The sequence below is a fragment of the Hyperolius riggenbachi genome, chromosome 7, assembly GCF_040937935.1.
Source record: "Hyperolius riggenbachi isolate aHypRig1 chromosome 7, aHypRig1.pri, whole genome shotgun sequence".
NCBI lineage: Eukaryota > Metazoa > Chordata > Amphibia > Anura > Hyperoliidae > Hyperolius > Hyperolius riggenbachi.
The window spans coordinates 205639090-205665264 of NC_090652.1; the positions used below are offsets into that span (position 1 = coordinate 205639090).

A 26175-nucleotide genomic window follows, 5' to 3' on the forward strand; every position below is an offset into this window, starting at 1 on the left:
TGATGAATTTGAATGTGAGGCAGTAACTAGATCATTAGAAGAGAGGAAGTTGCTCAGGGAATTGGAAGAGTTGACAGATAAGAGGGAGCCCCTTGCTCCATGGAGCGACGAAAGGACAGGTGTAGTTTTCACCGATTTAAAGAAGTACTCAAGGTATATGCCCTCTCTCTCCATGGATAAAAATATTCAGGTGTTCTCGGACTTGGTGAGTCGGGACCTTGAAGAGATACAGTGGGGACCAAGGTTTGATAACCTTTCCCACCAGGAGAGACAGGCATTACTTGAGTTAAGAGAGGCCGAGAATGTGATCATTCGAGGCAGTGATAAAGGTGGGAACGTGGTTCTTTGGAGCAAGGAGGCTTACTTCCATGAGATGGATAGACAGTTAAGCTGTAAGGACACCTATGAGAGACTCAGACGTGACCCCTTTCCAGAATTGGTTAAAGAGAGGGACAGATTGATAGAAAAAGCATTTGAGGAGGGAGCAATATCTGCGGCAGAGTTGAAATACATGAAGTTAGAACATTATAAGAAGCCGGTTCTGTATCTTATACCAAAAATCCACAAAAATAAGGATAACCCTCCAGGCCGCCCTATTGTAGCTGCAATTGATGGTCCCTTGGAGAAAATAGGGATATTTGTGGATGAGAATCTAAAGGGATTGGTGGAAGAACTGCCCTCTTTTCTGAAAGATACAAGAGAGTTATTACATCTATTGCAGGATTTTGAAGTGAGGAGTGATGACTGGCTAGTGGGTATCGATATTGAGTCCCTATATACCTCGATCCCCCACAACCTAGGACTGGAGGCTGTGAATTATTTTTTGCAGCAATATAGAGGGTGGATGTGTAACAGAAACAAAGTGGTGGTGGATTTATTGGAGCTGATACTGTTCAATAATTGCGTCTACCCCCAGGAGGTGTTCGGCGCACGCGTGGCCCTCTGGCTTCGTTACATAGACGACGTCTTCCTCGTCTGGAGGGGGCCCTGAGAGACCCTGATGGATTTCGTAGAGGCTCTAAATAACAACAATCGAAATCTGAGAGTGACTTACACCATTGACTATGAACAGTTAGCCTTTTTGGATGCTCTGATTAGGAAGGGCAGCGACAAACTGTCAACTACTGTGTATAGAAAGGAGACGGCAGGCAATACGTACCTACATGGAATCAGTTTTCATCCTGGGTGTCAAAAATGGGGTATTCCATATGGACAGCTATTACGTGTCAAAAGAAATTGCTCGGAAGAGCGTGATTTTGACACAGAGGCGGCGAAGATGTGCGATCGTTTCAGGTGGACCGGAATTCTTGTTTAAGATCTCACAGAAAGTTGAAGAAAAATGATGAAAAGGGTGAGACTTATCACCACGTATGGATCCCACTGGCCCCAGCTCAGGAGAGTGCTCGATCGGCATTGGCACATCCTGAAGCTGGACCCAGAGCTATCTGGAATAGTTGGCCCATACCCATTGATGACACCTAGGAGAGCCCCCAATTTAAAAGACTCATTAGTGAGGGCTGAAGTGTATTCAAAAAATCGGGACAAAAATGAGGGGAGGGTTTTTTTGGGACCTATCCCTAATGGTATGTATCCATGTGGTTCTTGTAGGTACTGCCGTCTAGTAGATAAGACCAAAACTTTCGAGAATGCAAAAGGCAATAAAGAGTTTGAGATTAGAAGTTTTGTGAACTGCAATACAGAGGGAGTGTTTTACATGATCACATGTCCGTGCAATTTGAAGTACATTGGCAAAACAAAGAGAATAATAAAAGAAGAATAAAAGAGCGCATCGGCGAACATGTTACCAACATTAATACAGCTGATGAGAAGAGCCCATTGGGAATGCATTTTGCCTTGTTTCACAACAGTGACCCTGAATGTTTATGTTTTAAGGGTATAATTAAGCCCAGGAGAAGTAATAGAGGAGATTATGAGAAATTATTGTATCAGGTGGAGAATAGGTGGATTTATAACCTGGGTACACTTGTACCCAAGGGGTCAAATACTGAATTAAATTTGATTCATCATCTGAAAGAATACTGAGGTGTTTATTATTACTTTGGCTATATTTTGGGGGCAAAGCATACTGAATAGGGCATGATTAAATGTATCTATTGGGAGTGAATGAGGGTATGTATGAGGTATGATGTTATGCATATTTAAATGCGTGATATGTCTTCTAGTTTTCTGAAGAGTTCTGAAGAGTGGCGGTTGTTCCTAAATTTAATAGGCTACAAAAAGATTTCCAAAGCCTTGAACATTCCACGGAGCACAGTTCAAGCGATCATTCAGAAATGGAAAAAGTATTGCACAACTGTAAACCTACCAAAACAGAGGACCGTCCACCTAAACTCACAGGCCGAACAAGGAGAGCACTGATCAGAAAAGGAGTCAAGAGACCTTTGTGACTCTGGACGAGCTGCAGAGATCTACAGCTCAGGTGGGGGAATCTGGCCATAGGACAACTATTAGACGTGCACTGCACAAAATTGGCCTTTATGGAAGAGTGGCAAGAAGAAAGCCATTGTTAACAGAAAAGCATAAGAAGTCCCGTTTGCAGTTTGCCTCAAGCCATGTGGGGGACACAGCAAACATGTGGAAGAAGGTGCTCTAGTCAGATGAGACCAAAATGGAACTTTTTGGCCAAAATGCAAAACGCTATGTGTGGCGGAAAACTAACACTGCACATCACTCTGAACACACCATCCCCACTGTCAAATATGGTGGTGACAGCATCATGCTCTGGGGTTGCTTCTCTTCAGCAGGGACAGGGAAGCTGGTCAGAGTTGATGGGAAGATGGATGGAGCCAAATGCTGGGCAATCTTGGAAGAAAACCTCTTGGGGTCTACAAAAGACTTGAGACTCAGACGGAGGTTTATCTTCCAGCAGGACAACGACCCTAAACATAAAGCCAGGGCAACAATGGAATGGTTTAAAACAAAACCTATCCATGTTTTAGAATGGCCCAGTCAAAGTCCAGATCTAAATCCAATCAAGAATCTGTGGCAAGATCTGAAAACTGCTGTTCACAAACACTGTCCATCTAATCTGACTGAGCTGGAGCTGTTTTGCAAAAAAGAATGGGCAAGGATTTCAGTCTCTAGATGTGCAAAGCTGGTAGAGACATACCCTAAAACAGGGCTTTTCAACCTTTTCACTAATTGTACCACTTTTATCGCCTGAAAATCTTCAAGTACCACCAGTGTGCCTGCACAGTAGATTGGATGTGATCGGGCTTGCCTGTTTCTGCTGGAGCCTGAACGGAGAGCAGCTACTGCGCATGCGCACACACCGATGAGAAGAACTTTGGGGCTCCCAGTGCTGGATCCCCTCTACTGAGGAGGAAGGGGGAAGCCTCTTTAGGTTACAAAGGTCTCCCCCTCCCTGAGGTAAGTACCCCCCCGGGGGCACTTTTTTCTTACAGGTACACTTTAAGAAAAAAGGGCATATGGGAGGGGAAAAGTAGGAGGTATTGGTGGGGAAAAGATTACAATTAGATTGCTAGCCTACAGATTGTCAGTACTGGCAATCTGGAGGTAGATTGGCAATATAGGTAGCCTTGCAAGTTCCTCTACCCCACCCCTGCTTAATTATAGGCAGCCTGGCCCCACCATCAGAGAGCTGAGAGCTAGGCAGTGACTCACCACAAAGTTCGGCTCCCCCTTGCTCACTCCTTGCTGTGCTGCCCTGCGATATAGTTCACACCTCATCATCGGTAAGCCAGCTGCAGTGAAGAGACAGCCAGGGAAACGGTGCACGGTGATGGCATGTTTACTTCAAATACAGGAAGTGAGCAGTGATGTCACTTTCTGTAGCTGCGCCATCACTGTGCACCGGTCGCCTGGTTGTCTCTTCCCCACTGATCTGAGGTCTGAAGTATGCTGCAGAGCAGCACAGTAAGAAGCTAGGGAGGGGGAGCCAAACTTTGTGGAGGCAGGACATGACCAGGACAAGTGGCAGGTGGACAACAAAGTGGCAGCCAAACCTGGTGTGTACCACCTGGCCAACAGCAAAGTACCACCGGTGGTACGTGTACCACAGGTGCAAAGCCCTGGTCTAGAGAGATTAGCCTGTCTAATTAGGCCTTATCAGCAAGTAAACAGCAGATGACAGTTGGAAAATGGCAGTTGGAAAATGGCAGTTGAAAAATGACAGTTGGAAATTGGCAGTTGGAAATTGGCAGTTGGAAATTGGCAGTTGGAAAATGGCAGTTGGAAAATGGCAGTTGGAAAATGACAGTTGAGAAATGGCAGTTGAAAAATGGCAGTTGGAAAATGACAGTTGGAAAATGGCAGTTAGAAAACGACAGTTGAAAAATGGCAGTTGAAAAATGGCAGTTGGAAAATGGCAGTTGAAAAATGGCAGTTGAAAAAATGACAGTTGAAAAATGACAGTTGGAAAATGGCAGTTGAAAAATGACAGTTGGAAAATGACCGTTGGAAAATGGCAGTTAGAAAATGACAGTTGAAAAATGACAGTTGGAAAATGGCAGTTGGAAAATGGCAGTTGAAAAATGGTAGTTGAAAAAATGACAGTTGAAAAATGACAGTTGGAAAATGGCAGTTGAAAAATGACAGTTGGAAAATGACAGTTGGAAAAATGACCGTTGGAAAATGGCAGTTAGAAAATGACAGTTGAAAAATGACAGTTGAAAAATGACAGTTGAAAAATGACAGTTGGAAAATGGCAGTTGGAAAATGGCAGTTGAAAAATGACAGTTGGAAAATGACAGTTGGAAAATGACAGTTGGAAAATGACAGTTGGAAAATGGCAGTTGAAAAATGACAGTTGGAAAATGGCAGTTGGAAAATGGCAGTTGGAAAATGGCAGTTGGAAAATGACAGTTGAAAATGGCAGTTGGAAAATGGCAGTTGGAGAATGGCAGCTGGAAAATGACAGTTGAAAAACGACAGCTCAACTGTTGTTTTTCAACTGCCAAATTTAAAGAAAACCTGAACTGAACATTAAGGCAGGGGTCACACTTGTCTTTCAGTTTCTACACTTTGCAGAAAACTGAAAGACAAGTGTGACCCCTGCCTTACAGCAGCTAATGTAATTTATAGAGAAAACTGACAAATTGCGCAAGATGTCAGGTTTTTTTTTTTGCATGCGAAATCTGCATTCAAGTGTGACCTTGCTTATTGATTAACATGAGTTCTCAGTTGAAGTCAGTTTTTCTGTGCAGAAAACGCGTACGAAAGCCGGTAAGTGTGACCCCTGCCTAAAAGTCAAAATACACATACACAAGTTATACTTACCTCCTGTGTAGTCTACTCCTCAATCTATTTTTCCTCTCCTGCATCCTGTTTGTCCACCATGATCAATGGAATTCTCCGTCCTCCATTTTGAAAATGGCTATTACCCCATAACAGCTTCCTGGTCAGCACACAGTTAAACTGTAACATCGCCCACTTGAGCCATAGGCAAACATGAACACATCAGTTCTCCTCTCAGCTGTAACTGACAGCAACTGATATATTTCAGTTCTGACAAAATGTTGTCAGAACTGGAAGGGATCACTGTAAGAAGAAAATTGTGAGCTTTTGAGAGGAACTGATGGCAAGGTAACTATGTAATGTTCATTTGAAGTTACCTCATGTGTTTATTTTAAATAATTTTACTCAGTACAGGTTCTCTTTAAGCTGCTGTTTTTTCAACTGTAATTTTTTAAACTGCCGAATTTCAACTGTCATTTTTCAACTGCCAAATGTAAACCGTTTTTCAGCTGCCATTTTCTAACTGTCTTTTTTAAACTGTAATTTTCCAACTGTCAAATTTCAACTGTTTAAGGACCACTATAGTGAAAAAGGTGAGCAGTTAAAGGAGAATTGAAGTGAGAGTGATATTGAGGCTGCCATATTTATTTCCTTTTAAGCAATGTCAGTTACCTGGCTATTATGCTGAGCCATAGCTCCTGAACAAGCACATGCAGATCATGTGTTTCTGACATTATTGTCAGATCTGACAAGATTAGCTGCATGCTTGTTTCTGGTGTGGCTCAGACACTTCTGCAGAGACATAGATCAGCAGGGCTGACTCGTGTATAGAGAGAGAGAGAGAGAGAGAGAGAGAGAGAGAGAGAGAGAGATGTTGGTCTAGAGCAGGACTTTCCAACCTCTTCACTAATTCTACCACTTTTATCATCTAAAAAGTACCACCAGTGTGCCTGCGCAGTAGATCGGACGTGATCGGGCTTGCCCATTTCTGCTGGAGCCTGAACGGAGAGCAGCTACTGCGCATGGGCACACACTGACAAGGAGAACTCCCCTCCCCGAGGTAAGTACCTTCCAGGGCCACTTTTTTCATACAGGTACACACAAAAAAGGGCATATGGGAGGGGAAAAGTAGGAGGCATTGGTGGGGAAAAAGACTACAACTACATTGCTAGCCTACAGATCATCGGTTTTGGCAATCTGGAAGTAGATTGCCAATATAGGTAGCCTTGAGCTAGGCAGTGCCTCACCACAACGTTCGGCTCACCCTTGCTCATTCCTTGCTGTGCTGCCCTGCGATATAGCTCACACCTCATCATCGGTAAGCCAGTTGCAGTGAAGAGACAGCCAGGCAAACGGTGCACGCAGGGGAGAAACTAGAAATCGCCGGGCTCCCCTTCAAAAGTTTGGATGGGCCCCCCGGGCCTGGTCAGGGCCATTTTGGGGGGCAGGAGGGGTCGCAGCAAGAGGGGAGAGCATATCCCCCACATCAGGGAGGGGGGACAGTCCGTTCCCCCCCCCCCCCCTCACCTCAGGCTCTTCCCTCAGCATCAATCACTGGCAGCAGGTGGCGGGCAGGAACACATACCTCCGTGTTCCACCGTGGAGGGGTCCGATCTCTAAGTGCCTCACACTACTTCCTGTTTAAACAAGAAACTTAGAGAGTGGAACCTCCGGCGCGTGGAACGCATGAAGTTATTTGTTCCTGCCCGCCGCCTGCTGCCACTGATTGATGCTGGAGGGGATCGCTGAGGGGAGAGCCTGAGGTGAGGGAGGGGGGGACTGTCCCCCCTCCCCGCCAATGTGTGGCCATGCTCTCTCCTCATGCTCCAACCCCTCCTGCCCCCCAAAACTGCCCTGATCAGGCCTACGGGTGCAGGGGCTGCAGCCCCTATTGTTACGCCACTGGGTGCACGGTGATGGAGCAGTGATGTCACTTTCTGTATCTGCGCCATCACTGCGCTCCGTTTGCCTGGCTGTCTCTTCACCACTGATCTGAGGTCTGAAGTATGTCACAGAGCAGCACAGCAAGGAGCGAGGGAGGGGGAGCCAAACTTGGTGGAGGCAGGACAGGACCAGGACAAGAGGCATGTGGGCAATAAAGTGGCAGGAAAACCTGGTGAGTACCACCTGGCCAACAGCAAAGTACCACTGGTGGTACGCGTACCACAGGTTGAAAAGCCTTGCCCTAAAAGACTGGCAGCTGTATTTGCAGCAAAAGGTGGTTCTACAAAGTATTGACTCGGGGCTGAATAATTACGCACATCCCACTTTGCAGTTATTTGGGTTTTTTTTAAATGTTTGGAATCATGTATGATTTTCGTTCCACTTCTTTCGTGTACACCACTTTGCATTGGTCTTTCACGTGGAATTCCAATAAAATTGATTCATGTTTGTGGCAGTAATATGACAAAATGTGGAAAACTTCAAGGGGTCGAATATTTTGCAAACCACTGTACATATCAGATTATGACTGTATATATGATGTGTACACAGGAATCTCTTATATATACTAAATAACATCTATGTTGTAAGAACAAAGCCTGATGTGTAGCTATGTCACTAATAGAGATAGTCAATGAGATGGAAATAATTCTGCGTTGATGCTGGTTTATGCAAATTTATGCACTCCCTTTGCTTATGAAATCAAATAATTTGATATGTTGTTAATATTTAATTTGATAATTACGAATTAAAGCGTACCTGAGACAGATAAAAAGAAGTTTTATACATACCTGGGGCTTCATCCAGCCCCCTTCAGGCTAATCAGTCCTTCTCTGTCCTCCTCCGCCACCTCGATCTTCTGCTATGAGTCCCGGTAATTCAGCCATTCAGCACAGTATGGCAGCGTGCCGCTCCCACAGCCAGGAGCATTCTGCACCTAAGCAATAGTGCTGCACAGGTGTAGTACACTCCCAACAGCGGAGTGTGTTCATGCGTACTATGCCCGACTGGCTTAAAGAGAACCAAAGACGAAGCACCCTCATGTATTTTATTACATTTATCAGTGGGAACATGACAGTAAATGCCTACCCTGCTTTTAGTTTCATTCTTCCCTGCTTAATTAGTCTGCTTATCAGCTGTGATAAGAATCGCAGACTGAGCCTTCAGTCTAGGTTTGAACTGGAAGCATATTAGCTGAGTCACTCTTCTGGGAAGTCATTTCAAGCCCTCCCCCTCCTGGCTCCGTTTTCCTGCTTTGCATACACAGCATCACAGAGATATATATATAATATATATAAATATTTACATACATACATACATACATACATACATACATACATACATACATACATACATACATATGCATACATACATACATATCCATATGCATACATATACATACATATCCATATGCATACATATACATACATATCCATATGCATACATATACATACATATCCATACATATACATATGCATACATATACATATGCATACATATATATACATACATACATACATACATACATACATACATACATACATACATACATACATACATATATACATATACATATACATATGCATACATATACATACATATACATACATATACATACATACATACATACATACATATACATACATACATACATACATATACATACATATACATACATACATACATATACATACATACATACATATACATACATATGCATGCATATGCATACATACATACATATACATATACACATACACATACATACATACATATACATATACATATACATACATATACATACATATTATAAATATATACAGTATATGTATATATATATATATATATATATATATATATATATATATATATATATATATATATATATATATATATATATATATATATATATATATATATATATATATATATATATATATATATATATATATATATATATATATATATATATATATATATATATATATATATACCGTGTTTCCCCGAAAATAAGACACTGTCTTATATTTATTTTCCCCCTAAAAGACGTGCTAGGGCTTATTTTCAGGGAGGGCTTATAATTATGAGGGGTGACACTACTGTATGTGCTCCTTCTTGTAAAATGTGCCCCCCATGTTGTCAGATGTGCCACCCCCCTGGTAGTCAGATGTGTTCCCCCCCCCGGTAGTCAGATGTGTCCCCCGTGTAGTCAGCGGCAGCGCCCAGCATCCTCTACAAAGTGGCGAGTGGAGCCCAAAGTGCCCCATTTGCTCCCGCCCTCCCTATGCAGAGTGGTGAGTGAAGCGCAACCTATAAAGCAAACAAGAAACTCACCGGGTTCCGAGGGGCCAGCGTTAACACCTCTCTTCAGCAGCGCGCAGCTTCCTCTCCTTGACAACGGCTCTTGTCATGTGATGCACGCACGTCCAGGCGCATCATGTGACGTGCCGGGACGTGCGTGCATCACATGACAAGAGCTGTTGTCAAGTAGAGGAAGCCGCGCGCTGCTGAAGAGGTGTTAACGCTGGCCCCTCGGAACCCAGTGAGTTTCTTGTTTGCTTTATGGGTTGCGTTCCGCTCGCCACTCTGCATAGGGGGAGCAAATGGAGCACTTTGGGCGGCCAACTAGGCCTTATATTCCAGGGATGGCTTATATTTCAAGCTTGCTTGAAATATAAGCTAGGTCTTATTTTTGGAGTAGGTACTATTTATATATAAAGACATATACATATGGTATTGATTTTCTGCCTGCTGCTGCCGCTCGTTCCAGCCCAGGTCAGGGGAAATCCAGGTCGGGTTTGGCCACAGCAGGAGGATGACGTCACCGGCGCTCCTCAGCGTGGCCGCGCATGCGCACTAGGACTCACAGCACTGCGCATGTGTCCCCCAAACTAGGCTTGTGCGCTGAGCAGCACGGAAGCACAGCAAACCTAGCTAATAATAACGATTAGAGCTGCTCATGACCCGGAAGAAGAAGGGTATGAGCCGGCGGCCATCTTGGATTTATCCCGGGGGGAAAATGTAAAAATAAAAGTTCTAAGGCACACCAGAACGGCAATAATATTGGTAAGAGGATTTTCTCTTCAAAAGCAATTGAATGATATGTTTATTGTGTGTGTAACGTTCATCTTTGGTTCCCTTTAAGTACCTGGACCCATAGCAGAAGATTCAGGTGGCAGAGGACGACAGGCAGCGAGGGACTGATTACCCTGAAGGGGGCTGGAGGAAGCCCCAGGTATGTATAAAACTTTAATTTTATCTGTCTCAGGTTTACTTTGTTACACAGTAGTACTATACTCTACATATGCACTCTCCACAGAGCTGCAGGGAATCCACTGAGAATGTTGTGCACATTGAACACAGAGGTGTTGTCTATCACCCATAAACCTGGTTCAGATTGTGCATGAAGAATGTGTAATAGAGGAAGAATCGCCTCATTCTCCTGCAGAGTACCTGCACATCACTCTTACATGTACCCACAGTTACATTGCCTAGGGCCTGATAGATGTTCTTTGTTCCGGCATGTACCTTTTACAAGTACTCTTACCAAGGACTAGTTTTAGTCTATGACTAAAAGTATTAGAGGAAGAAAATCCGCCTGATATCCAGGTAACTGGTATTGTTTAAAAGGGAATAAATATGGCAGCCTCCATATCCCTCTCACTTCAGTTGTCTTTTATAATTCCTAAGTGTTGGCAGTTAAGATATGCATTTTATGTTACATACTTTCAATCAACAAGATTGTAATATGCAAATTAGAGGAGTTGGTGTCTGAGGAATCCTAAATAGTTGGAGTCGGTGGATTTTTGTACAGACTCCACAGCCCTGATAAATAAAACATTAGTAGCAAAGAAAAGAGTCATTTTTATTTCCAGTTAAATTGTAATGTTGGAACAGACTGTCACAGTTGCAGATCAGAATCCCCACTCTTTCTTCTAAGCTGTAGAACAAAGCAAAAGTAATGACCCTTTGAACTTTTCTGCAGTAAAACTTTATCTCAAGCTGTCTCTCATTGTTTCTTGCCTGTTTAAAGAGAACCCGAGGTGGGTTTTAAGAATCCTAATAGCAGACAGAGGCTGGCTGTGCATATAATCACCAGCGTGTCACCAGCCGACTGTTTACAATTGCTTATCAATCTCCACCACTCCCCCGCCTCCTCCATAGCTCCGGTTCCCGCCTGTGTCCCTTCCCTCCAATCAGCGGGGAGGGAAGGGACGTGGGCGGGTACCGAAGCAATGGTGGTGACACACTGTGTGTCGACAGCGCGGCTGTGATTTATGGGGGCAGAGCAGAGCGCAGGGGGGCCCTAGAGGGACGATATATAGCAACAGAGGCTGGTGATTATATGCACAGCCAGCCTCTGTCTGCTATTAGGATTCTCTTTAAAGGGATACTGTAGCGGGGTCGGGGGAAAATGAGCTGAACTTACCCGGGGCTTCTAATGGTCCCCCGCAGACATCCTGTGTTGGCGCAGCCATTCACCGATGCTCCGGCCCCGCCTCCAGTTCACTTCTGGAATTTCTGACTTTAAAGTCAGAAAACCACTGCGCCTGCACGCCCGTGTCCTCGCTCCCGCTGAGGTCACCAGGAGTGTACTGCGCAGACACAGACCATACTGGGCCTGCACTGTGCGCTCTTGATGACATCAGCGAGATCGAGGACACGGCAACGCAGGCGCAGTGGTTTTCAGACTTTAAGGCTAATTTCACACCAGGACGTTGCGTTAGAGGGGGCGTTAAGGTCGCATAACGTCCCCCTAACTCAACGCCTGGTGGTGCTAGATCTGGACGTCAGTGAGCCGCGTTGTGCAGCTCACTCTGGCGTCAGTGATGCCGTGATGCGCACTCTTGTGCGCATGCGGCATCACGTGGTCCCGCCGGCCAGTCGCCGCACAGAGCGGCTGCTCCAGGAAGTAAACACTGCACATCATAACGTGCAGTGCATATTAATTAGCCATGTGCCTGGCCGCTCTCCGCTCCTCCCCAACATTACTGAGCATGTGCAAGCAGTCTAACGCGGCTCAGCCGCGTCCAAAGTACTGCATGCAGTACGTTGTCTTGTGACGCAGCGTTACAATGTAACGCAACGTCCGCACTGTGAACAGCCCCATTGATTTTTCATTACTGTGCGGTGGGCTGCGTTACAGGCTGCTCTAACGTGCGCCTGTAATGTCCCACTGTGAAACCAGCCTAAAGTCTGAAATTCCAGAAGTGAACCGGAGGCGGGACCGGAGCATCGGTGAGTGGCTGCACCAACACAGGATGTCTGCGGGGGACCGTTAGAAGCCCCAGGTAAGTTCAACTCATTTTCCCCTGACCCCCCTACAGTATCCCTTTAAGCTCTTTAGAAAAGGGGACCAAGTTCCAACAAATTGGTCAACTAGCTCAGAGAAGCTCATTTGCATAGATTAACTCTTCCTATTATGGAAAACAGAAAGGGACTTATCCTCATCATGGCACATGTCACTTCAGATTCACTTTAACTGCTATAACAGACTTGAATGGGAAAACCATGTGAGTGTTTCTGAGAGCCATTTCCACAGATCAGTATTTTTTATTACATGGTTTTGACTGCCTCTTAAAGGCAACTAAGCACCCTTTCTTTTACTGGAATTTCTCCTGGCATAGAAGCTGCCATGCCCCCCCCCCCCTTCTCACAGTCCTTATTTACAAAAGTCAGAGATGCTGTCTTGACACATTCACTCTAGATAATCTCTTTGAAGAAATTGTCCTAATTACCCACCCCCTCTGTTGATGAAAAGGTATTGTTTACTTCTTGGTAATGACTAAAAGAAAACAATTAGCTTCCTGAAATCTCGGCCGGGGACGGACAGGCAGGCCTACTGAAGTAGGCTAATAAAGCTTAATTGCTAAAAATTGAATGTAAAATGGAAGTTTATTTTAATAATGAGACATATTGTTGGCATGCATTTTTCAAGTGCAATTGAGATGCCCTGGGTGCTAAAAATAGTGCTTGGTTCACCTTAATCATCCCAGTATGCATCTATCAGACATTTGTCATGTTTTGAGTGGATTGGAGGCAGTGGAGAAATGGTCGCTGCACTGCTTCCCAACTGTCTGTGTGGACTAGGCCTCAACACAGGATACAGAACAGCAATAAGCCATGTCTTATTCTAAAAAGTGGGACTCGCATGCCAGTATTTTGCTAGTATAATAAAGTAGAGTTAAAATTTGTATGGCAAGTTTATTGTATGATTAGCTCTTCATTTAAAATCGTTTTAATAAATTGTAAGTTAATGTATACTAACCCAAACTTTCTGGATCTTTTAAGTAACCACACTTCATTTTTGTTTTTCTCTTCATCTTTAGGCTGTTTCCAACCTGATTGCAGTGGGCACATCTCATGGCCTGGCTCTTATATTTGGTAAGCTGGCCAGCTGTTCCTACATAACATCTTTTTCAACTATATAGTTCTTGAAACACAGATCTTTGCAGAATATGTCTTCCTCTTTGGTTGTAGTAATACGTAATCTTTCTCTTTATCACTTCTCATTTTCTGGGACCATGAAGGCAAAGGTATGACAATGACTTGCATGCAGTTATGAGAAATGGCATTGGACATGTACATGTTGCATGGATATTCTATGTTGAAGTCTAAAGTTTTCTTGAGTTCATGGAAAAACTGCCATTATAACAGTAGGAGAGCTGCCTTTTTTATATTTTAGTGAGAAGTTGTCAGGGTGTTTTGTTTATCGTCCCATCACTGCACTTTCATTGCTTTTAATTGTCTGAGGAACCCCTGGCGAGAACACTCCTCTCCAGAATTTTTCATTGACCATTATGTTGGTTTTGACTGGCCAGAATAACCTACTGCCCAAAATGCAACACACTAAAAGCTCATTTTTTTTTCTCTTGCTTCTGTGACCGCTTCTCCCCCAGTGCTCCTTGCATCAATGTTACTAATTATGTTCGTCTGCCTTTTTTGAAATCCCAGTATTTTTGAATTCTTCTCTGGAACAGCCAGGATCTCTTTCTCTTTTTAGTCGGCCTCTTTCTCCCACCAATTTTAAATTTACCGTAGTTCTTGTGGCTGTTAAGCAGGCCAAACGCACATTGATTCTTACCAGGCGATTTGATCACAGCGATCGAATCTGCCAGTCATCTACAACTCAAAGAGCCTTTTCAATTGTTGTTATGATCAATTAGCGGCAAAAAAAACCTATAAAAAGTAAGATTGGACCAGACGGTGAATTTTGAATGACTGCAGCAGTAGATCGATGGTCCAAAGCATTGCATGAGAAATCTGTTGAAAATCTGTGTGCCGGGAATGGGGAGAATAGATCACTCTCTAATCAGATTCAGATCAGAGAGGAATCGATCTATTTGCTGCATTGGCCAAAAATCTATGCTTGTATGACCACTTTTAGATGCACCACTCTTAAAACCTGGCTTGAAGAAAAAATTGGAAGAGGTCATAAGCTCTTTTACAAGTCCTGTGCTTTTTTGAGGCATCCATTACAATATGAATTTAAAAAGAAGTGTAAATAAAGTTGGTTAAACGTTTCTCCTTTTTTGACGTTGATTGACAGTTAACCATGTGGTAAATGTCAGAATGTAAATCAGGGAGAGGAAAGTTTTTACAGTGGGCAAACACTGACTAAATCATTTATACATAATTATTGTAAAAATGAAGCACTTTTTTATTACATTATTTTAGATTTTAGGTTAGAGCTACATGTCAGAAATAGGGGTCAACTACAGTATAACAACTATTTTTTTTGTGGTTGAACTTGATGGACCAGTTGCCTGATCCACTGTATCGAATCAAGACAAATCTTGAAGCCAGCAACTGATGGCTTCTGATTCACAAGCGTGCAACTGCTTTCTGGCCAGCAGTGTTAAATAAATAAATATATTTTGCATGCTGTTCAATACTAGGACCATAATTGTGCAATTTATTGCTAAGTTCTCCCTATTGTGCAGCTTTTATGTTCCATTAATCTGCTGAGCTTCTTTACATGCATCTGCCTTCTATGTATTGTTGGTTGAAATGCTTCCCCTGTCATCTTAATATCCCCATCATTTTACTACTTTTCCCTCCAATTCATCCATGCCTGTTACATGTTATTAGTACGCTTGAAAATGTGTACTTGTTTGGTGCGTGGTAATATAGAATGCCTCTTTACTGTGGATTGATCTGTTATCTGTCGGATTGCCTGTTAATATTTGCCTGCTCCTGTGCTGCTTTGTGTCTCCTCTGATCTTCCCGACAGCCACATGCTCTATGCTGCATAGCTCTGGCTCCTGAGGCATGTCATGTACTCAGGAGAAGGAAGCATGAAAGCACAAAGCATGGAAGAAAATAAAAGACGTGCATCGCTGGAGAAGGCTAAAATTGCTGTGCTACTCTTCTATGTGGGGAGGTGTGTGTGTGTGTGTGTGTGTGTGTGTGTGTGTGTGTGTGTGTGTGTGTGTGTGTGTGTGTGTGTTTTATAAGCCAGGAAGGTGGAAATGGGGGGGGGGGGGATCGGTCTGGGCCCCAGGAGTGGAAGTGCCCCATGTCACTTTTGTTTAGGGAGGGGGTTGTTGCTGCAACCCAGCTTAAACTGAAAATGTTTAAATCAGGAGCACTGTCACCACTGTGCTCTGGACAGGACGATAGTGTGCTGTCGTTAATTTACTGCTTACATTTATGGATATTTAAAGCTCTTGAGGGATACATAAAATAGCAAGGACGGCTGCATTCAGTCCAAAAGCCTTGAGTTTTGACGTATGTGCCTTAGATTGACAATGACCATGCAAAACTCCAGGAAAGTTTTAGATACCATTGCTACTGTCAGGAACCGGCCCCGCGGCACGCCTGCGTATACGGTTCCCGACTGCGGGTTTGACCAGATCAAGCGGGGAGCAGCCTTATTCAAGCTAAAACAAGGCTGTGACCCCTCAGAACACTTCTCACTGCCACCACTAGCTGTTGCTAGACACGTCCACTCTGGTGTTGAGTGCTCAGCACGCAATCTGCGTTTTCGTATTCGGGTCAGCTTTGTGCTTTAGGCCGAATACGGAAACGCCACACACACACACACACACACACACACACACACACACACACACACACACACACACACACACACACACACACACACACACACACACACACACACGCAATCTGTTAGCAATACTGTTAGCCACTCCGCGTCTTCCCACTCTGCTGTCGAGTGCAGAAGTGCCCCATACACACAATGCAATTACAATCTTATACGGTAGTGTTGCTCAATCATACAATCAGGCATGGACTTATACACAGTTACACTTCGGTCTCTTCTAGGCTATGAGTGTTAGTTTAGTACAGCAGAAGTCAAACTTCTTAAATAACGATTTAATATTCCAGGAAAAAAGTGGAACAATGCAGAAAATAATATATACAAGAGATGTACAAAACAAAGTTAAAAAAGTTACAAAATAAAAGTTACAAGGATATACAGCAAGACAAGTTTGCATAAAAATAAAATGGGATAAACGTTAATTGGACTTTTACCAGCGCAAATGTCCAACCGTGGAAAGACACGAATTTTCCGATTTCCTCGGGATCATCTCTAGCGATGAGCTACTCTCGGAATGATTTGTGAGAGTCCTAGCTGCTGTTTTATAGCAAAATGTGTGCCCCGGGGCTACCCCAATGTCCAGGAATATCCAATTTCCTGTTTAACGCGTGCAACTTCAAAGCGTTCCTGTGTTAGTTTTGGATCTTTCAGAGATTTCAAAACCCTTCCATAAAATCCAATTTCCACAGTCAACTATAGTCTAGACCATACATCAAAAGATTGTATTTTGGCCACAGGTAGCAGTTTACCTGTAATTAACTGTAAACAGACACAGACAATCACATCTGAGACGGCCGATCAGGTGAAGACCTGATTGCTATTGTTCCCCCTCAAATGCAAATGTACTACAGGAGATTCAATTAGCAGCGTCCACCTTCTAGAGGAACTGAATACAAAAGCTCAAAGTACTTCATTCTGCCATACAATCACAGCTTCCCCCAAAGCCAGAGTGGCTGTAGCCGACCTACACATATGATACAGTCAGAAAAATGAAAAATATGCTTCTGTATTATCCCAACATCATAACTAGCTGCTATATCATGACACCTGTATTATCCTTAACATCATAACTAGCTGCTATCATGACACCTCCTCCTTTAAATTGGCGCCGGGCAGATGACCTTCCCAGGTCATCCTGCCAGAGCCTACACCACTAGTCTGACCTGGGGGGGTAACCCCTTAGCATCCTCTCTAGGATTCCCCACCTGGCAGTTAGCTCCAAGCTACACGGCTGGAAAACTAGGCCAGGTTGCTGCAGTGTCGTTGCCCCCGGCAACCTGATGTAACCAACCAGGGGGATGATCGTCCGTGACGACCGTAAACTCTCGACCATAGAGACAGTGCTGCAGCTGGGGACGGGTTCCGACCGCCACTGCATGCACTTTCTCTATAGTGGCAGGAGCTGTCTCTCGGTCCCTTTGGGGAACGATTATCTGCCGGTCTGCCTTCTCCACCTCGGACAGCTCCGAGGGAATAACTTCCCAGAACCCTCTCAGCCTGCCCCCTCCAGTCGGTGACCCGCTGGCCAGACCCCTGAACTCCTCCAGGCTGCTGTCAAATTAACTGCACAGAGAATTAAATGTGTGCATTAAACACCAAGTGAACACCTGACATAACTGGCTAAGCAAATTTGGCCTGATTGGCTATTCATGAGGCAATGCTCATGCAAATATGCATTTGCTTTCGCATGCCAACTAATGCAGGGTCCATTGAACCAATGCCGCAAAGCGGTTGCCCTGCGGGAATTAGTTCATGCTTCAATAGCACTATCCAGGAGCGCCACGAGGAGGCTTCCCAATGCCCCCATACAGCCGAGGGACCGCGGGGTCCCAGGCGCTCTCACTGCCTGGGAACCACATCAGCACCCCGGAGGGGGAGGCCGGGCGGCGCAGGCGACCCCCCAAGCGTGGCCAGCGCCGGGGAGAGCCATCCGCACCTTTCACCTCCCAATATTTAAAAACAGGCACTTACCTTAACGCCATTGCGTTCTGCTGCTGAGCATAGCTTGGGTGCAACACATTTGAAAAGGAAAGGAATGAGGCATGGGTCGCACCGAGCTTTGGAGCTCAGGGCTGGCTCACACACTGCACTCCAAGGGGGGTGGAGGACAGGCACTGACAGCCCACTCCAGGGCTCACATTACCTAGAATGAGCCATCCGCCACCCGCCTCCAAGGGAAAGACATTCACAAATCACTGCACAGAGAATTAAATGTGTGCATTAAACACCAAGTGAACACCTGATATAACTGGCTAAGCAAATTTGGCCTGATTGGCTATTCATGAGGCAATGCTCATGCAAATATGCATTTGCTTTCGCATGCCAACTAATGCAGGGTCCATTGAACCAATGCCGCAAAGCTGTCAAATTAAACAGCCCCAAAGAGCTCAGTACTGCCTGTCACACGCCAGGGAGGCTGCAGACGGAGAGTCTCCCGGGCCCTCAGGAGCAAAGACAAAATGACTGGGTCTCCACCTGCATTTGTGTAAAAATGCTGGTTTATTGTACCATAGTAATAGAAAAAACACACAACGTTTCGGCCAGCGGCCTTTATCAAGTGTTACACACACATATGTGAAAACTCACATATAAATCACAAATTGTGTCTTAAAACACACCCCTAAGGGCGGGCACCTACTTAAGTAAAGAGATTTAAAGCAACAGCACATGGAATACAGTAGGTTACAAAAAACATCTTAAATTCCAATCCTCATTAACTCCATCTGGGACCAAAGTATTTAACCTACTGATCCATCTACTTTCCCTTCTTAGGAGGGTTGTTTCATTGTCCATTCCTTCTCCAGCTGTGACTTTCTCCAATACACACCATCTTAATTCGCTCAGGGCCAGGTTCCGAAGTGGATGTTGCTGACCCAGCAACATTTGTCACTTCAGTGGACAGTCCCTCTGCTGTAGACTCGCTAGCGCTGCTGGTTACCACTGCAGCTGAGGTAGCGCCCACATTACACATATCATAAACCACATCGCATTTGGTCTTAAAAACATCTGAAGGGGGAAGATCTGGCCTGGTGCCGTCTGCCCCTTCAGTGGGCAGTTCATCTTCTATAGGCCAGCGAACACTGCTGGTTATTCCTGCAGCCGACGGAGTGTCCACATGACACGCATCATTATGTAGCACAACACATATGACATCAGCAGGATCTGCCCTACACACATTGTCATTTAAAACATCACATACAATATCAACATTATCTGCAGCATTGCACACATTGCTACTCAGCACTTCACAAGGAGCATCAACAGTTCCTGCATCGATCGCCTCGATAGTCCGTGCGTCATAACTGACATCATCAGTTTCTGCATTTTCTGTATCAGCATGTCCCACTCCAGACCTAGGCACTGGAGACTCACTAGGGCTGGTTCCTAGTATACAGTCCGTAGCCCCTGGAGCCTCACCAGCACTCCCCACTTGCAAAGAGTTATCACACATTTTATTACATGAGTCTGGGACTTCTGGTGGGAAGGCAGGCTCCATGGGGGTTAGATTAGGCTCATACCGGGCTACTAACCGTCCCAGGTCAGTACTCAACAAAACGTTGGTGGGGATTTTGTCAGTTACCCCAACTTCTTTCATTCCGCTGCCGGCCCCCCAATCCAGGTGGACCAAGGCGGTGGGTATGGCTGGGGTGACACCCCCAACTCCTCTGACGGCAATCATTTTCCCAGGTATGTACTGCTCCGGGTTCACAAGCTGGGGATGTATGAGAGTAACTTCTGCTCCAGTGTCTCTCAGCCCAGTGGCAACTGTACCCCTAACCGTGACAAGCTGCAGATTCTCTGGGTAGCTAGTGGCATTCCTGGTAGCACGCAAAGCAGTTGGGACTTCACTGGGGTTTGAGGATCACTGGATTTTGGGGCCTCCCTTTTCCTCTCTGGGCAAGTCATGCTGATATGACCCACCCTGTCACATACAAAGCATTTCCGGGTGTCAGTAGTTGGTTGCTTGATTCCAGGAGACAGTGGTGCTTGCCTCCTCTGGGTGATGGGTGAAACAGGTTTAGCAATCTGTTCTCCCCTCCAGCTGGGAGTAGTAGTCCTTCGGGACTCGGGTGCTCTATGGGCTGTGTAGGAATTGGCAGTTTCCGCAGCCTCATCCACTGTCTTTGGTTCTCGATCCAGCACAAACAGCCGGACATGAACTGGATAAGTGTGGAGGAACTGGTCTTTTATCATCAGTTCCTGCAGGGCATCCAAGGTTTTGACTGACAGTCCTTTTAACCACTGCTGAAAGGCAGTGCGCAGGTTGCAAGCATGATCCAGGTAACTGTCATTAGGACCTCGCTGCACTGTCCTGAAACGTTTGCGATACACCTCCGGCGTGAGGTGGTATCGCGTAATTATGGCTTTCTTAATTGCCTCAAAGTCTGTTTCTTCCTCCTGGGAGAGACTCACAAACGCCTCCAGGGCCTTGCCTCTCAGCCCTGGTGTGAGATACCTTGCCCATTGCTCACGGGGCACCCCATACTGACGACAAGTCCTTTCAAACCCCTGTAAGAAAGTGTCTATGTCATAGTCTTTGTCCATAGCGGGGAACTTATCCAGGGGGATTCTGTGGACTCGCTCACCTTCGCGTTCTGCGGGTCCAGCAGACTGATTCTGCTGCTGAAGTTTAGCCAGCTCCGGCTGGTGTCGCTGCTCCTTCTCTGCCTGTCGCATTTCCCTCTTTCCTTGCCGATGTTCCAGGATCAGCTTTAGGCGCAGTTCGGGATCAGCCGAGCCTAGTAGCTGTAGGTCAGCTTCCAGAGGTGTCATCTCCGTGTTCGGTGGATCTTCCAGGGCATCGTCTCCACTCGCATTCTGTGGCGGGAGCGATTCCTCCTCTGGCGTGTCGTGAGCTGCATCCGCTGGCGGCGGAGCACGGGCTTGCTCTGCCTCATCATACTCCTTGAGGGCACGAACTAACAGCTCCTTAGTCTGGCCGCTCCCCGTCTTGATGCCTTTGTGCTCACACAGGTTGAGTAGTATTTCTTTGCTTTGCCCTGCATAGCTGTTTTTTTTCTGAGCCATCTTGTTGCAAAAAAAAAAAAGAAAAAGGGGGAGGGGAAGCAAAATACCAAGTGTGTATCCTTGAAAAAAAAAGTATATAGATTCTGCACTGAGAAGACTTCTGTAGTCTTGTCGCTTCTAGCAAGCTTCCAGCCTTTAGTACTCAGAATAGTGAACTAAACTGTGTACTAATGTACTAAACGTTCCCACCACTGCCAGCCAATTATGTCAGGGCGGCACGCCTGCGTATACGGTTCCCGACTGCAGGTTTGACCAGATCAAGCGGGGAGCAGCCTTATTCAAGCTAAAACAAGGCTGTGACCCCTCAGAACACTTCTCACTGCCACCACTAGCTGTTGCTAGACACGTCCACTCTGCTGTTGAGTGCTTAGCACTATTCAGGTCAGCTTTGTGCTTTAGGCCGAATACGGAAAACACACACACACACACACACACACACACACACACACACACACACACACACACACACACACACACACACACACACACACACACACACACACACACACACACACACACACACACACACACACACACACACACACACACACACACACACACACACACACACACACACACACACACACACACACACACACACACACACACACACTCTCTGTTAGCAATACTGTTAGCCACTCCGAGACTTCCCATTCTGCTGTCGAGTGCAGAAGTGCCCCATACACACAATGCAATTACAATCCTATACGGTAGTGTTGCTCAATCATACAATCAGGCATGGACTTATACACCGTTACACTTCAGTCTCTTCTAGGCTATGAGTGTTAGTTTAGTACAGCAGAAGTCAAACTTCTTAAATAACGATTGAATATTCCAGGAAAAAAGTGGAACAATGCAGAAAATAATAGATACAAGAGATGTACAAAACAAAGTTAAAAAAGTTACAATATAAAAGTTACAAGGATACACAGCAAGACAAGTTTGCATAAAAATAAAATGGGATAAACGTTAATTGACCTTTTACCAGCGCAAATGTCCAACCGTGGAGAGACATGAATTTTCCGATTTCCTCTGGATCATCTCTAGCGATGAGCTACTCTCGGGAGAAGATGATTTGTGAGAGTCCTAGCTGCTGTTTTATAGCAAAATGTGTGCCCTGGGGCCACCCCCAATGTCCAGGAATATCCAATTTCCTGTTTAACGCGTGCAACTTCAAAGCGTTCCTGTGTTAGTTTTGGATCTTTCAGAGATTTCAAAACACTTCCAGAAAATCCAATTTCCACAGGCAACTATAGTCTAGTCCAGCGGTTTTCAACCAGTGTGCCGCGGGATGTTGCCTGGTGTGCCGCAGGACTGTCCTCTTCCCCCCCCCGTCCCCGCGGCCACCGCTGTTATTACCTTAGCAGCGGTCGCACTCCCCTCTCCGGCACGTGTACTTTCTAGCAGCGTATCTCCCGGCTGCTGTGTGTGATGCGACAGGAAGCAGGGCTCGGTTTCCATAGTAACGGCGATACACATCGCCTCTACAGGAAGCCGATGCCCTGCTTCCTGTCGCATCACACACACAGCAGCTGGGAGATACGCTGCTGGAAAGTACACGCGGCGGAGAGGGGAGAGCGGCCGCTGCGAAGGTAATAAGCGGCGGGGACGGGCGGGGGGCACCACCTACCTATACTGGCCACTATACTAGCCACTATACTGGCTATACTTGGGGCACTATACTGGCTGTACTGGGCACTATACTGGAGCACTATACTGGCTATACTTGGGAACTATACTGGGGCACTATACTGGCTATACTGGGCACTATACTAGCTATACTGGGCACTACCTACCTATACTGAGCACTATTCTAGCTATACTGGGCACTATTCTAGCCATACTGGGGCACTATACACCTATACTGGGCACTATTCTAGCCATACTGGGGCACTATACTAGCTATACTGGGCACTATACTAGCTATACTGGGCACTATTCTAGCCATACTGGGCACTATTCTAGCCATACTGGGCACTATTCTAGCCATACTGGGCACTATACTAGCTATACTGGGCGCTATACTGGAGCACTATACTGGCTATACTGGGGAACTATACTGGGCTATACTGGGGCACTATACTGGGCACTATACTAACTATACTGGGCACTACCTACCTATACTGAGCACTATTCTAGCTATACTGGGGCACTATACTAGCTATACTGGGGCACTATACTGGGGTAACTATACTAGCCATACTGGGGCAACTAAACTCCCCATACTGGGGCAACTATGCTAGCTATGCAGCAGCACCCCAGCCCCCCCATAGCCTGCTGCGCACGGCACTGTCCACTAGGTCGCGCAAACACCCGCGCCCCCCTCCGCCGCCGTTCCCCGGAGAAAAATTTGGTCAGAGTGTTCCCCGGGCCGGAAAAGGTTGGGAACCACTGGTCTAGTCCATACATCAACATATTGTATTTTGGCCACTGGTAGCAGTTTACCTGTAATTAACTGTAAACAGACACAGACAATCACATCTGAGACGGCCGATCAGGTGCAGACCTGATTGCTATTGTTCCCCCTCAAATGCAAATGTACTACAGGAGATTCAATTAGCAGCGTCCACCTTCTAGAGGAACTGAATACAAAAGCTCACAGTACTTCATTCTGACATACAATCACAGCTTCCCCCAAAGCCAGAGTGGCTGTAACCGACCTACACATATGATACAGTCAGAAAAATGAAAAATATGCTTCTGTATTATCCCAACATCATAACTAGCTGCTATATCATGACGCCTGTATTATCCTTAACATCATAACTAGCTGCTATCATGACAGCTACTCCTCGAAAAATTGAATTACCCCTTGAGTTTATTTTGAGTTCAAGTTTTCTTTAAGCTCCCCAAACATTATTTCAACAACCCCACTATGTTTTTCATCCTAGAAAAAGATTGCAAAATGTTTGTCATCTGCCAGCAAGTAGCGGACAACTGTCTAGAATTATTGTACAGGTTTGATTTTTGCGTTGTGGTTGAGTTGTGAGTTGAATGTGGTCCAGTATTAGTCACGGAGAGAATCCGAAGACATAACAACAAGTTGTTTAGGTGATACCTTTAATGACTAACTTCACAAGATTTCTTTGCAAGCTTTCGAAACTTTAAGTTTATTCTTCAGATGTGGACTAATAGTAAATAGGATCCGTTCAACTGTCCGTTTTTGTGTTCTGCTGCAATCTGGCGAAATGGGCGAAACATGTCCATTTTGCATTGCAGTGTCAACCAATCCTTTAAGTGAACCTCCAGACTAAAAATCTACTCAGCAGAATTGAAAAGGCTTGGTGTTTCTTTAACAGTTTCACAGCATCAGAACTTTGTTTTTCTTACCAAAGCATCATTTTTAGCTGCATTTTACCTAAGCTCCACCCATCAAAGAAAAAAAAGCCCGGGCTTTTTTTCCTTTATGCTGTGCAGAGCATGATGGGATTTCCTATGTTATTCACATTGCTTAGCAACTGGGAGAGGTGCTTAGGACACAGGACAGTTGAAACTGTGTCTCATGCTCCCTGTCACCTCCTTTCAACCAAAAAGATGGCTGCCATCATGAAATCAAACACTTGCCTGTTCTTTTAAAACAGGGTGGCTAAGAGATTATATTACCTATCTATTTTAATTAACATAACTAATGTAACTTAATGACAGTATGTTTGTTTAGGCTGGAGTTCCTCTTTAAAGGGAACTAAGCAGTGCATTTTGAAAATTTGTCAAACAAACCTCCACCTGGGGAAGGTTGATAAACTGTGTGGGCTTTTGGGTGTGTAGCAAGCATTTACTTATGGGGGCTGTTCAGTAGCCCCCCTGCTCATACGGAGGCCTCCATCTTCTGTAAACAATATAGCCACAATGCATGCCGGGGATGCTTGATGTATGACAGGAGATCTAGTTCTTACTGACGTTATTACATCTCCTGGATGAGAGAAGTAACTACATCAACTACATCTCCCGGCATACATTGTGTGTCCCTGGCCTGGCGGAAATTTCAATCTGCTGCACAGGACAGAGACGATAGAGGCTTCCATATAGACAGGGAGTGGGCTATGGAGCAGCCCCCTGTAGGTAAGTAAATGCCTGCTGCGCATAGTAGCACCCAGGTGCTCAGTATTCTTTAATGTGCATACACTCACAAATTCCCCTCAGTTTCTGTTGCCCACCATGATGGATCTTGTTCCTGTGGGTGAGTGATGCACTTTATTTCAGGGCAATTAGGAAAGGTTTGACTCTTGGGTGCATGCGAATATAAAAATAGCTTTAATTAATCACACAATATTATACAAAAATTGCATCTAAAAAGCCCCAAATCACCAAATGTCAAATATACTAAAATTGGACCAACTCTATGGGTCTATGTTGAAAAAGGGGCTGCAGTCCCCTGCCCTATTAGGTACACTTTACGCTGTGTGCAGTTGTTTGTATCGTCCCTTGTGACAGTGTATTCCCCTGAATGGATAACCATCAATACTATCATGAACTTGCTTGTATAAAGAAATCTTCAGCTGCTTAGAATTCAGAAATTATATCCACAAGGCAAACCTTTGGTGTAGTTCCCAATCATAGTTCTACACCTTGAATATAGCGGGCTCACAGCATAGGACCACAACCACAATATATCTATTCGATCCCCAATCGCGGAATAATGCATCAAAAAGGCAGATTTGCATAGGTGGCAACAGTTCAAAGGACCTTATTGGATTCCCAATCGCAGAATCATGAATATAATGGTATCACCAAATGCAGTTCTTAGAAGCACAAAGCCACAGCATAGGTTTGCAAAAGCAGCAGCGTGCAGGCAGCATGCAAGCAGCATGAAGTGATTAATGAATGATGTTCCCCGTCCGGGGAAACGGTAATCAGTGCTCAGTTGATGAGTTTTCCATATCATCGATAGGATGGTCTCAGGTTCCAAGGGTTTTTGTATCCACATA

At 45.1% G+C, this 26175-nt stretch overlaps 1 protein-coding gene across 2 annotated transcripts in view; it reads left to right on the forward strand.

Moving 5' to 3' along the window:
* The window catches only part of VPS8 (VPS8 subunit of CORVET complex), a 457588-nt gene that overhangs the window by 50990 nt on the left and 380423 nt on the right, over positions 1-26175 (forward strand). For both annotated transcript variants that reach the window (XM_068245033.1, XM_068245032.1), the window contains exon 7: positions 13488-13542. In XM_068245033.1, the coding sequence (XP_068101134.1) occupies positions 13488-13542 (55 nt within the window). The remainder of the gene's footprint in view (positions 1-13487; positions 13543-26175) is intronic.